The sequence below is a fragment of the Sceloporus undulatus genome, chromosome 5, assembly GCF_019175285.1.
Source record: "Sceloporus undulatus isolate JIND9_A2432 ecotype Alabama chromosome 5, SceUnd_v1.1, whole genome shotgun sequence".
NCBI classification, from domain to species: domain Eukaryota; kingdom Metazoa; phylum Chordata; class Lepidosauria; order Squamata; family Phrynosomatidae; genus Sceloporus; species Sceloporus undulatus.
In genome coordinates, this window is record NC_056526.1 from 90,288,261 (window position 1) to 90,301,791 (window position 13,531).

Sequence of the window (13,531 nt, forward strand, 5' to 3'; positions counted from 1 at the left end):
CCAAGCACATTTGTCTTTAATATTAAGGTTTTTAAAGCACGATCAGAATGAATTTAGGAGAAAGTATCAAAATAAATAGCTGAAGACTAAAAGGGAGAGAATTTCTTTCAGGGAACTATGGCAAGAAATTGTTACTAGTCATTCTACTGTCATCTTTAACATAGATACATTTCACAGATTCTGTAGTGTTTCAGAAATCTCCAGAACCGATTAATGCAAGGCGTGTCAAATACAAAAAAGTACGCCTTAATCATCCCATCTTCCATTCTCGAAAAAGTCAGCCTCCTGCCATGAACAATAAAACAAGAAGCTCCTCCCATAGGAAATGATACAGAAAGGATGCAAAGAGGTATTGCTATGAATGACTCTTCACAGGAATGGTTAGTAGGCTTTCAAATACTTTAAAGTTAAATACTATTTTTCAAGTATTGCAGGACTTACAAGATGAAAGATGGATGGTATGATTGGATAACATATTATAATTACCGAAGACATGCTCTCCAGTTTTATACCAGCAGAAAAGCAGTACTGAGATCTAGAATTGTGATATATTCTTGCCTTCTTGTTGCACTAGATAATACATGCATTTGGGTGATATTACTTAATACAATAGGCAACTGTTTGCTAGTACAGTATGATATCCAGATGTTGTGGTTTGGATAAAGTTCATCCGCATGCAGAAATGGTACAGAAACGCAGGATTTCCAGGTGAGAAGTGCAGATTTATTTTTTTGCAAAAATGTGGTCACTGATGGCTGAGTTCTGTTGAATGAAAGTGTTGCATAGTTTATCATTAGCATCTCATGGAAGTCTTGCAATGCAGCCCAGCAGTTCTGAGAAGGATCAAGTGCCAGTAGCAAAAAGAAAAATTTGAAGGAGAGGCATAACTTTCAGAGTAGAAAGATCAGCAAGTACAGCCTGGAATAAAATGAAGGAGGGGGAGTCATTATGTTACTGTTTTTCTCAGAGAAGGAAAAAGAATGCAGAACTCATTAAGAATATCAATTTTAGTAATACATAATTTAGTTTACCTGCTTTTATCTGCATGAATTTTCTTTTGATTTCTGCATATTTCTCAAAAGAGAGGCCCCATGAGTACTAACATCAAGTAAACTGAATTTTTATTTTAGGATTTAGACCTTCTTCAAATATATGTGGTATCATGGGTGCAGAAGAGAGTCTAACATTTCATCTTGCGTCTAAAAATAATTGCACATTATAAATCCTTACACTACCTGTCTTGCGCAGTATTTCTAAGATAAATAGGTAATTTTAACTCTCATCAATATGGATTAAAAAAATTAAATGAAGAATTCTGGGAGCATGGGAATTTCAATGTATTTTCGGGAATAAAAATGTTCCATGTCTACAACACTGTTTGCAGGTTTTGATTAAGACTATTCCATATAACCTGACATCCAGATCTTGAAAATGTATGTTCTACGTAACTGACAGAACTGTTCTGCAAAAAACCCAAAATAGTGGCCTGTTACAGACTGCCAAAATAAAGCTGCTTCGGGTCTCTTTGGAGGTGTGCTATTTAAACGATGCATGGGTCCTAAGAATCCGGAGGTCGCGCCAAAGCCACACTCCATTCCTAAGCACTGGAGGGCAGCTTTGGTGCAGCTTCTGGATTCTTAGGACGCATGCATCATTTAAACAGCACACCTCCAAAGAGACCAGAAGCAGCTATATTTTGGCAGCCTGTAACAGGCCATAATTTCTGTTGCCTAAAAATACTGTCACTGTTATTTTCAACTGTTAACAAGCAAGACAAAAACTTGTGAATCCAAAAAGTAAGGAAGGACACTAACATAAACATAAAAGCAAAATAGCTATATTTACTGACTTGCAGGAAGATCTAGCATTAGCTGCACTGACGACCCTGTGGTATAATTTTCTATACCAATAACAAAACAGTCACTGCTGAAGGAAATATCACAAAATGAAAGCCATTATTTGGGCCAGCAACTGAATTGACAACTAGAGCCTGAAACATGGATGCTGCAGTGGTCCTTACAAGCAACTTTCTCTCTCATGCGGCATCATCTGCTGATTTTCTTATTCACTGGCCTACTGTGAAGAATACAGGTGTGAGTGTGCACTGGAATGTGTGCTGGTTTATGGTGTCAAAGGTGCATGATGTCCATTGTGCATGGTATCTTTGATCAGTAGACTTGGTGCAAATTCAGAGCTGGAACCCTTACCCAAGTCAAAGTGTAGAAACCCCTTGGCATCACTGAGATGTAGGTACACATTTGAATACTACTTCTGGTGGGCTTATCATGGGCAACAGGGACGTAGCTAGGATTTTAGGAAGGGGGGGGGTCCAGACTAAGTGCCATCATTATAATGGGGCTTGAGTGCGGCGGCGCAGCAGCACACACCATTCATTTTTCTAATGGAAGGGGGGGGTCCGGACCCCCAGATCCCCCCCCCCTGGCTACGTCCCTGTGGGCAACATCAAGCCCAGGAAGAATTATGGTATCCAGACTTACTGTACTGCCACTTCAGAGCACTGATGATCTGAAGATAACAGGGATAGAAGAACAATATGTAGAGTCACTGATGAACTGGCTGTTGTTTTTTTTAGGGCATGTCAACTATATTTGCTGAGCAGCTTCAAATATGGTACATATCAGGGACAGATGTATCCACTATCACTCAGATTGTTGGGTTCCAAGATAAATGCCCAGTCCAGGAGTATATTGCAAATAAACTGGGAAAGTATGGCATGAAAGTGTGGTGGTGCTTTGACACCAAGCCATCCTATCCTTTGAAGAGAGATGTTTACCTGGGCAAGCCAGTACGTTATAGAAGGCTCAGATAGGTTACAGTATGGTGACAAAACTGGATAAAATGGGCATTTCCAAAAGTTGTCTCTAGCTGCTGTACAGTAAACTATCTCTAGATGTATGCATTGTTCTTCCATTCCTGATTCTCATGTCATAACTGTTCATACGTTAATATTCAAAGAAATGGGAATATAGATACAGGGGACATATCAGAAACCAAGTGGGGGGAACCCTGTTGTACTAGGGTTTGTGATATTTTATCCAGAAATGGTCTAGAAAGTGACACAACAAATAGAATCCACTTTTCTATGTTGAAATTACCAATCCGAAAATCAGAATTCTCAAGATAATTTCATAACAAGAAGCCCAAAATTTTAGAAAGTATCCAAGTTACTGTGACGAATTAAAGATTTCTATTTCTATGTCTCTATTGGAGATGAAGAAATATGTTGGAGAGAAATAAGCAACCAAGTTGCTTCTAGAATCTAGAAAATCAAAGAATTTGTACCTATGTATCAATAGTACAACCTATACAGCCATCAAAACATGAGTGCACATGCCAGAAAGATATGAAAACGCAGTATAAGAAATAACCATAATATCTGAAAACAATGAGCTCTACTATTGTACTTTAGAAAAGAGAGAAAGCAGTACTATACAGTGTTCTGAAAGTACATAGACAATTCCTATGAAAAATACCTAGGATGCCTTCTGGGATGGCATTGTACACTGAGGTGGTAGCCACCTTTCTCACTTTTACCAGGGCAGTCCATGCAAGACAGCTTACCCACATGAGGCCTTGCATTACAAGATACAGCCATACCAATTCCACAAAATTGCTTCCTAGGTTCATAGCTGAAATGACGTAGAAGTGGGGGCAGTGTTCTGCTTTGGGACTTTCACAAAGTACAGTGCGCCCGTGTCATATGCAGGCACATTATATGCTGCTTTCAGCATATGCTGAAAGAAGCGGCTTTTTAACTTTCTGTATTTCTATACATTAATTAGTTATTTCTGAAAAGCTTTTATGGGATAAATCTGTAATTCATTACATTATTATTTTCTCAAAACCAAAAAGCCCAGTTGGACTCAAATTGCAAGTTACATATGTTTTAAAATATTGACAGCACTTGCATTTGGAAAATGTGCTCTGTGTTTCCAAAATGCCAAATGACTTTCATGAAATCAGAACACTTTACAGAATATTTCAAACCACTGATAGGTGTAGTGACTATAAAAGTGAATTTTGATGGAGTGAGTCAGATTTACACCATCATAATTCATGATCATAATTCATGAACCTACACAGGATTGGTAGTGGACATTTCAGTGAATGAATGCTATAGGACATACTTCTGAGTAAACATGCATATACTTTCACTGTATTAAATATGATCTCTTGAAATCCTACAGAATATATTACGGAAGCAGTTGGTAGAAAGCATATTTCCATAAACCACTTTTTAAGCTGGATATTTTATAATTCTCTGTAGAACAACATCACAGACTTTACATGGGTTCATTAAAATAATCAGAAAGACCTAAACAGATTTTTAAAAAAGTAATTCACACATAGAATATGGTTTATGACAGTTTTTTTAAAAAATTCTACATACAAAGTATGTTTCAAATGTTAGTCCATGTATTTTCATAACATCCTCTGAATTTTTACCTAAGATATGAATTTCAGCAGACAGCCTCGCACTGCACACTATGTGCACACCAAGCTTAAATTACTGTGGTGGGCAACAGGCCAAAAACTATTTCCATATTCTCCAACTGAAACATATCCTTACTTCAGCTGCAGCCAGTGATGTCACCTCCATTAGATTGACTGCTCGGAAAGCAAACACAGCAGCTGCCAGGACTGAAAAAGAATGCACAATATTTAGACTTTAAGCCTTCTAATTAGTTGTCAAAGGTATTTTAGTCTAGCCATGCTTAAGTTCAATTCAATAATAATTTTGTTTGGGAAATAGACATCCACTTTTAAGACTCCAGTTCTAGTCAATTTGTGACAATTTCATTTCAACTATGAACATATTATGCAAGGGTGGCAAGAGAACGAACATATTTAAATTTACTTTTATATATATATTTTTTACATGTCCAACAATCAAAAGTTCTCCAGGTAACACAGAAGCTAGTTTCATCTCATTATTTAAATGTGGCTTCCCCATCAATTCTCACACCTGTGCTGTAGTGTCAATGTTTCTGATTGCTTAGAGATGCTGTATGCATCAGCTCCACCCTCTGCCTTGGAACGTGATTCCTCAACACAAAAGGCCTGAGTTCCTGGTCCCGTCTAAAGAGGTAACTTGGCTTTCTAAGCTTCACCCATGAAAGTTTGTTTTCCTTTTCTACTATTACCATGGTCTGATCTGTCTTGGTTTCTTTCAATGGCCTGTTACAAACTGCCAAAATAAAGCTGCTTCGGGTCTCTTTGGAGGTATGCTATTTAAATGATGCATGCATCCCAAGAATCCGGAAGCTGCACCAAAAGCTGCACTCCGGTGCTTAGGAATGGAATGTGACTTTGGTGCGACCTCCGGACTCTTTGGACCCATGCATCATTTAAATAGCATACCTCCAAGGAGACCCGAAGTAGCTTTATTTTGGCAGTCTGGAACAGGTCTTAGTTAGCATCTTCAGTTGTTTCAGAGGCATTCCTGTTAACCCTTCCAACTCGCTCTCATTGGATGAGATAAACATTCTTTTTAATATTATTTCATCATTCATCTCTGAGGCTTGCTGGACTGTGGTCATTTGAATCGGATGATCAGGTTATTTTCTTAGCCTGTGATCTGCTGGATAGCAATCAGTAGAACTTCTTCCTTCACTGGAGCTTCTGCAGTTTGTTTCTTTTCTTCATGGAAGGCAAAGACATGCTAATACAGTCAGCTCACCCCTTACACAGGGGATCCGTTCCAGACCCCCCCCCCCCATGTAAGGGGAACTGAATGTATGTTCAAATTTCATTAACTATAATGGGGCGTGCTCCTGCAGCACACCCCATTGTTTTTATTGGGGCTTGCTTTCCACGTGAGCTCAAGTCTGCAGAAGGCAAGCCTGTGTAAAGGGGGTGGGTCAAGTGTACTATCAGGTTCTTCATCTGATATTTTTCTTTTCTTTTGAAAGCTATCCATTACTAATTTTCTGTATTTAAATACCAGTTTAAGCATGAAAGATAAACACATCCAGCTGCCAAGGTAAGAAATTTTAAAAATGGCATGAAGGGAACAGAGATAACAGTTGTAAACAGTAAAGAACTCCGAGCTATGTACTCCTATCTCATCAGCTCAAACAAGGGAATAACTCAACAGGATGTAGATTACTCTTCCGTGCCATCCAGAGAACTGAACTTCATTTGCTTTTTAGTCCAGCTGCCTATGAATCAGTCCTCACATACACATACATCTCTGGCTAGTAACTGGCTCTAATATTTGCTACAGTCAGTTGAGACATAACACCCCAGCTCTCTCAACAGTGTTCCTGCAGCTGTGACAACTCAGTTCATACCCATCTCAGCAGCATTTTGTTTCTTCAGGAAGAAAGGGAGAAGAACATTGAAATCACCACAAATTTCTTGATTCATAGACTCCTACGAAAGGCTGTTCTTAGAATGCTAAGTATTAGATATGTCAGTAGGAGAGAAATTTAGAGAATGGCCAATCTTTGTCATGATCTCTCGATTTTCCTAAAATTTTAAGAGTTAAGACATGGTGAATCTGAGCCTATCCCATGAATAGCAGCTTACATTATAAATCTCTCTCTCTGTATAACATGAAGAGCATATACAAATGATATTTTTAATTACCAGCAAGAATTTCCAAAGAGTTATATCCCAGAATTCTGTCCCACAAAAGAAGAAGCTGATCTGTTGCTAGATAACCAGAGAATGCCCGTACCATCCATTTAAATGATATTCTGAGACTACAAGAAAACAAAACAAACAAAATACCACTATTATATTTCCTGCCAATATATAATTAGTACAGTTTTTTTCATGTCACTTAAAGTTTGCTTACATTAATATCTGTATATTCAAGAGACAGCTGGAAAAAGTTGTCCTTTTTAACTGTAAGTGGCATTATTCAAGATTAACATCAATTTTAAATGGAGAAATCACCTTTAGGACATGTTTGTGTGCCCTTACGGTGCATGTGTGTTAGTGTTTATACGTGCAGGGTTCAATGTCAACCCTACTTGGTAATGATATTTTGATTGTCAAACTGATTAAATGTGGAATAAATGGAAACACCATCAGATAGAATAATAATTGGATGGACAATTATTCTGTTGTCATCTATGTCTGCTCTTCACTTTGGAGGAAAGTTTCAAATGGAGTGCTACAGGGTTCTGTCCTGGGGCTGTCATTGTTGCACCACAACAGACCAATCATTTTGGAAAAGCGGTATATAAATAAAGTTTTATATTTATATATTATATAATCAACACTTTCAAAGAACACTCAAGAATATAAATTAGCAAAATTAGGATTGGATATTTTACATTTTGGGAGAAATAATGATGATCTCAAATGCACTGGAGCATTAAAATGTTATGCCTACTACTCTTTTAGTTCATCATAGTTGCTTCCAAGAATAGTCACACTGCCATACAATAGTAATAGTGATGGGTCCTTTAGGATGCTAAAGGTTTTGGAAACAGAATGAATACATTGCTGTTGATATGGGAAATGGGGAGAATTAGGAGACCACTCTAAAGATAATTTAAGGTACTTCCAATTATTTTTTAAAGTATACATTAGACACCTTAACTCACATCAATTCTTTTGGATGCTTCCTCAGAATTATGAAGGGCCTAATATATGTCAGGTGAATGCTTGAAGTTAAGGAAAAAATACTTACGGTTGTGCTCCAATCTCTCTAAGATGATAAAATAGCTGTGGTAGATGAGTCTGAAGAAGGGTCTCAAACAGTAAACATAATGATACAATGCCCTTTAAAATAACAAAAAGTATATACCTTACTATGATTTTTTAAAAAGAAATCTGAAAAAATATCCAATGTAGATAATGCATGAATTGAAATGCATGCACAGTAGGTCAAAAAATAAGCTACGATTTGATAAAATTAGCTCATGGACAAGCATGTGTTAAAGCTCAGTTATTTCAACCCAGCCAGCTCCTTCACATTAACATATAGTCACTTTTGATGTGATATGATGTTGTATCAGCAAGTAGGGCCACATACCAGCATTTAAAATTTAACATAAAAAGATACATAATAAAGTTAATTTCATAACCATTTCTTCAACCTAGTTTTACAACACATAAGCAGAGGTTGTACACTACCCCAGTAAAATAAAAATAAAATATTCGTGCCATAGAAAGACCAAAGACTGAGACACTGGTAACCTACGCAAATCTAGAGCATAGATGGAGAGAGGCAAAATCTGCCTATCTTGATTTGAACTGACTTGTTTTTGTTTTTTGTTTTTCCATTTTGGAGACTTTGCAGAAAAAGAAACAACACTTCCATGTTCACACCAGCAGTGCAGGCTTTTAAAAGCCTCACCTGTAGTCTTGGCTACTGTTTTCCATCCTTCCCATACAATTTGGTAAGCCTGATCCTGTTTGGGAAATGGGGAGAAGAGGAAAACTAACAAATTGGGGGTTTGGTGCAGGGTTATCATGAGCTAAAATGAAACTCTGAATGGGATTAAGCATAACTCATAATGACACAATGATATCTGAAGCAGAAAGTTTACTTCTGAATATGTCTCTCCATTTCAAAAGAGATCTATATGTATCTGTTTATTTGCAGGTTCAGTATCCCTTATCTGAGAAGCTTGGGACCAAAAGTGCTTTTGATTTCTAGTATTTTTTAGCTTTTATAATACATGCATATACATAATGAGATATCTTGGAGATGGGACACAAGTCTAAACATAAATTTAATTCATGTTTCATATACATCTTATACACATAGCTTGAAGGTAATTTTATACACATTATTTTCAAGTAATTTTGTGCATGAAACAAAAGTTTGTATACACTGAACCATCAAAAAGCACAGGTGTCACTATCTCGGCTACCCGTGTTTTGAACTTTGGAATATTCCAAATTTCTGGATAACTCAAACTTCATGTACATTTTAAAAGTTATACATCATACCGTATATACTTGTGTCTAAGTCAATATCATGGATTTTGATATGACCTGTGGATAAGTCGAGGGTCAAATACTGGGGCATGTTACAAAAGATCTAAAGGGGGAAACAAAGCACCACTTCCCTCCCTACATCTCCTTCTCTGGACCTCTCCTAAGAGTCACAGTCTCGGCATGGAAAATGGGGAACAAACCTCGGTACACGAAGACACTCTTCCCTTTACCAAAAGCATCTCCAAGGCTCATGGCTTGCAAAACAGGGTAGAACCCCTCTCTCTTTCTGCCCTTCACCCCCAGGATTTCCAAGGCTCATGGCTTGCAAAAGGGGGTACAAGCCTGGGCATACTCTCTCTGTGTCTCTGTGTGTGTCCCTTGCCTCAGTGGCTGTTTGTTAAATCTGGCTGCAAAGGAAGGCACACACACACACACACAGAGCGAGAGAGAGAGAGAGAGAGAGAGAGGAGAAGAGCACGCGGGGACTCAAATGGGGAACTGTTGAAAGATCCCTGGCTACAGAGGAAGGTGGGCACTTCTTTTAGGAAATGTATAAGCAGTATTAAGTTATTGCCCCATATATAAGTAAGCCCATGATTTTGAAGTCCATTTTGGGGCATAAATTTCTCACCTTATAGTCAAATATATATGGTGTATCCTTCAACAACATTTTACAAATCTGAAAAGATGGGAAGTATTCTCATAAAATCTGATGTTGCATTTCTCTTTAAAATATGTTCCTCTTTAAAGCATCAAAGGCAATTCTGAAACTGTAGACATAGTTCAGGAACAAACTGAATTATCTCTAGTTAAAGGAAGCCAAGTGTAGTGGAGAAGACATAAACCACTGCTACTGCTGGTCAAAATATATAATACTGGGCTAGCTGGAGTAATAAGCAGTGTTAAACCATTTCATGAGCCCATATGCCAAAAAACAGAAGACATAATCAATACTGCTGAAGTGTACACACAAAGATACTTTATGTAAGTTCTATAAAGTGTGATTATACAGTGACTCTAAAATTTCAGGATGCAGCACAATATAAAGATAATTTTCTTTATTTATTTCCTGGTTTTATACACTGCCCTTCTAGTCTAACCCTCCTGGAATATGGTGACTTACCTTCCTATATATAATTATTTAAAAATAGATGCTACAAGGTAAATTTATTCAAAGCAAACTTACAGAAGGATGAGAAGAGATAGAATGAAGTCTGAAGAAATAACGAATGTATATTTCACGAAATATTTGGTATAACTTGGAAGGTTCATTGTACAGAAAACAAAGTGGAGCAACTGAAAGCATAAAAGAAATTTGTTATATCAGCACTGTAAAAAGCTTAAACAGCTCAGTGGCAAAAAGCACAAAATATGGCAATAAAAAGGTAATACAAAAGATGCATATTCTGAAAGGAGCTACATCCTTTGCAGAAGCAGAAATTTGTTTAAAACAACAAAAAAGTATGTTCAAGTCTCCTTAGCTACAGATAATTTACCTTTTCATTTTGGAAGCACTAAGATATTGATTTTTTTATGAAACAGGTAAGAATTATAGACTAGCTCCCGCATGGGATCACTTTGGAAGCAAAGCGCGCACAATTTGCCCTGACTTGAATGAAAGCACATCAAATCAATTGTACAAATACAATTACACTGAATTCCATAATTGCAATGCTGACTTTGTGCGCTGTCAACCAATGAAGAGATGAAAGGAGGAGGGGGAGATTATTTTCCCTTTCAGGAATGACTCAGCAGACCCACAAACAATCCCCAAAGAAATAAGATCATGACAGGCAAGTCTAACACAAGGGCTGAGCAACCTGAGAAAACTCCCTGGCCCAAACTGTGAGTAAGTACACACAACAGAGGTCCAGAGATCAGAATAGCAATCCACCTGAGTTTCCTCCACGAATAAAGATGATGGCAACTTAAAGTCAAACGGCCCTTCACAGAGGAGTGTTTGAATCACATACTACATGACCAAAACATTTCAAACATGTTGCTTCAGTGATCTAACCCTTTTTTAAATTTGGCAAAGCACACTTAATTTTTGTTTTTAATGCGAGATAGAACAGTCACTTACCATACATTGAAAAGCCATGGAAAGGGATTACACCTACAATAATAATAATAATAATAATAATAATAATTTTAAAAAATGCTCCATTTTATCAACTGTCACAACAGTTAATGGTTTCAGAACTTTGTGAAAACATGGGCGAGTTACAGCGACACAAAGCAGGAAGGAGCTCCGAAACGGAGCTCCTTCCGAGGTCACGCAAAGGGCGCCCTAAGCGCCCTGGTGCAGCTCCACTACGTCACACGTTTGGAGGCGGCGCTGTCATGACATAGTGATGGCGGCAGCCGTGTGGAACGGCCGCCACCATTTCCTACACGCAGAGCACATACTAGGGTTAGGGGGGTGCGGAAGCACCGCCCCTTCCTAACCCTAGTACGCGCTCCACACGTACTACATGGCGGTCTGTAACCCTCCGATGTTCCACTAAAAAGGAAGCAAATGAGAATGGAGAAAAGTGTGTGTCTGTGTAAAAAGTTTCTGGTTGTAAAAGTCAACCATCCATAATTAGTCAGATCTTTCAGCTGATTTTGACAGTATGTCCTATGGATGATGGGTGTGTGTGTGTTAAAACTGCTCACAGTAGTAGTATAATCACATGAACAAAGCAATATAAGATAAAGATATAATACATTTTCACAATTTTCCCCCTACATGAAAAATGGTGTATTTGCACATCAGGATTCTTTCTGGGGGGGGGGGGGAGGTAAAATGCTGTGACCTTTTTTGCTTTTCAGAATCTCTAGCAACATTTGTTTTCATTAAAATTGGAAGGAGGGGGCACAAAACAATATTTTGCACAAAGTGCACTTTCCCCCCACCTTTTATGCAAGCTCTGTTTCTTTTAGCCTCCTATTACCAATAATTTTTGCATAGACAGGTTCTTGCAAAAGAATGTTTCAGACTACTCAAGAATAATTGGAAAACGTATAAAACTCTCAAAAACTGTTGTGGAGTTAAAACTTTTGAAATCCTTCCTTCATGAGAAGAAAATTAGAAAACCTTTATTTCCCTAATGTAGAAACTATGAATGTATGCTTCAGCAGAAAGAAAACTTGTGCTTCTGGGTTGTTGTTTTTTTACACACAAAACCTTCTTTGCACTGAAATCAGTTCTCCTTTCAAGGTAAGAATTTAAAGAATCTGACCAAATTGTCAAAATCAAGGCCACTGAACTTTCTTTTAATATTCTTGCCATCCAAGATACGGTGAGTTAAAATCTATAAAGTCATTAAAAGATTATTAGTAAGCTTGGAAAATGGCAAAATGTAAAGTTTACAAGAACACAAAATCAGACCTTCAAAGCTGCTTCTCAGAAATCACAGCAAAAGGAAAAGTAACTGGTCTAAAAGGCAAAGAAATTCCTCACTGCATGCCCAAGACCATCAAAAGTTGCTACTCCATGCAAGGCTTAACTTGTCCAGAATCTTAGTTTCAGGTAGTGCTTAACATAGCTTTTTCACATTTATTCTAGCCTCATAACTTCAGAAGTTGCCACGTTTTCCTTAAAATGAACTTGATAAAGTAGCAACTGAGAACATGTGACATCACACCACATTTCCAGAAATGTGGGTTAGCTCTCTATGGATTGTGTGCTACAGAAGCTAGGGCATATCTATTTACATGTTGCATAGGATACACACATAAAATCACAATATGATCTCTTTAGTGCACACATTCTGTACACAAAACATGCACCTTGCCACTAAGCATACTGGAAAACTACTGGAACCATGCACAGATCATGAAAGTGGCATAAGTGTTCACAGATGTCATAATTCCCTTACTTATTTTGATGGAGAATTTTGTGTCTTATTTATCATGGTAAGAAGAAAAGGTAGTAAAACACAGGAAGGCCAGAAAGTTACTTCTTTTTCCCTGACTTGAAAACAGTATCTTGACTCAATATCTATAAGTTTAATTTGTTTTTTTTCCCCTTTACTTGTCTGTGGAAAAGCATATTTTGTATTTTTAACTATTGCAAAACCTGTAAAACATGTTTATATGGGGATAAAGCTTGCACAAATATTGAAATGACCATGGATAAAAATGGTTCTGTTTTACTGCCCTCAACTCTTTGAGAAAAGCAGTGAGCTAGAGAGGGTGAGTCCACCATACAGTTTTCTCTGTCCAATTAAACTACAAAACAAATGCAGAAAAAATCAGTGCTGCAATTTCCCCTTTTCACACTAGAGGAGGCAACAGTATTGCTTTACCATTTGGTGGATAAAAGACAGCATATTCTTCCAAGCCAAGTTTCCCTGTGAAAAATACAAAAATGAAAAATATATATATAAGCAATATACACACAGTAAGAGAAAACAGTATTTTCCATATTCAAAACATAGAATGACGAAACAAGTGATGATATATTGGAAATATTCATAGTGTAACCAAGAAAGGAGTAAAAGTACAGGTTGTATAGCTATAACTGTAGTTCTTCGAGTGGTCATCTGTGAACTCACACAAATGGGTTATCCTGTGCTTGCACTGTACCTCTTTTGGAGTGTTCCAAAGCATTCTGATGAGTTTT

At 37.5% G+C, this 13,531-nt stretch overlaps 1 protein-coding gene across 2 annotated transcripts in view; it reads right to left on the bottom strand.

The window, feature by feature from the left end:
• The window catches only part of TBC1D19 (TBC1 domain family member 19), a 75,573-nt gene continuing 62,042 nt past the window's right edge, over positions 1-13,531 (bottom strand). For both annotated transcript variants that reach the window (XM_042467120.1, XM_042467119.1), the window contains 7 exons: positions 13,215-13,259; positions 11,006-11,038; positions 10,109-10,218; positions 7,667-7,758; positions 6,613-6,728; positions 4,592-4,662; positions 1-918 (listed from right to left, as the gene is read on the bottom strand). In XM_042467120.1, the coding sequence (XP_042323054.1) occupies positions 844-918; positions 4,592-4,662; positions 6,613-6,728; positions 7,667-7,758; positions 10,109-10,218; positions 11,006-11,038; positions 13,215-13,259 (542 nt within the window). In that variant the 3' untranslated portion in view covers positions 1-843. The remainder of the gene's footprint in view (positions 919-4,591; positions 4,663-6,612; positions 6,729-7,666; positions 7,759-10,108; positions 10,219-11,005; positions 11,039-13,214; positions 13,260-13,531) is intronic.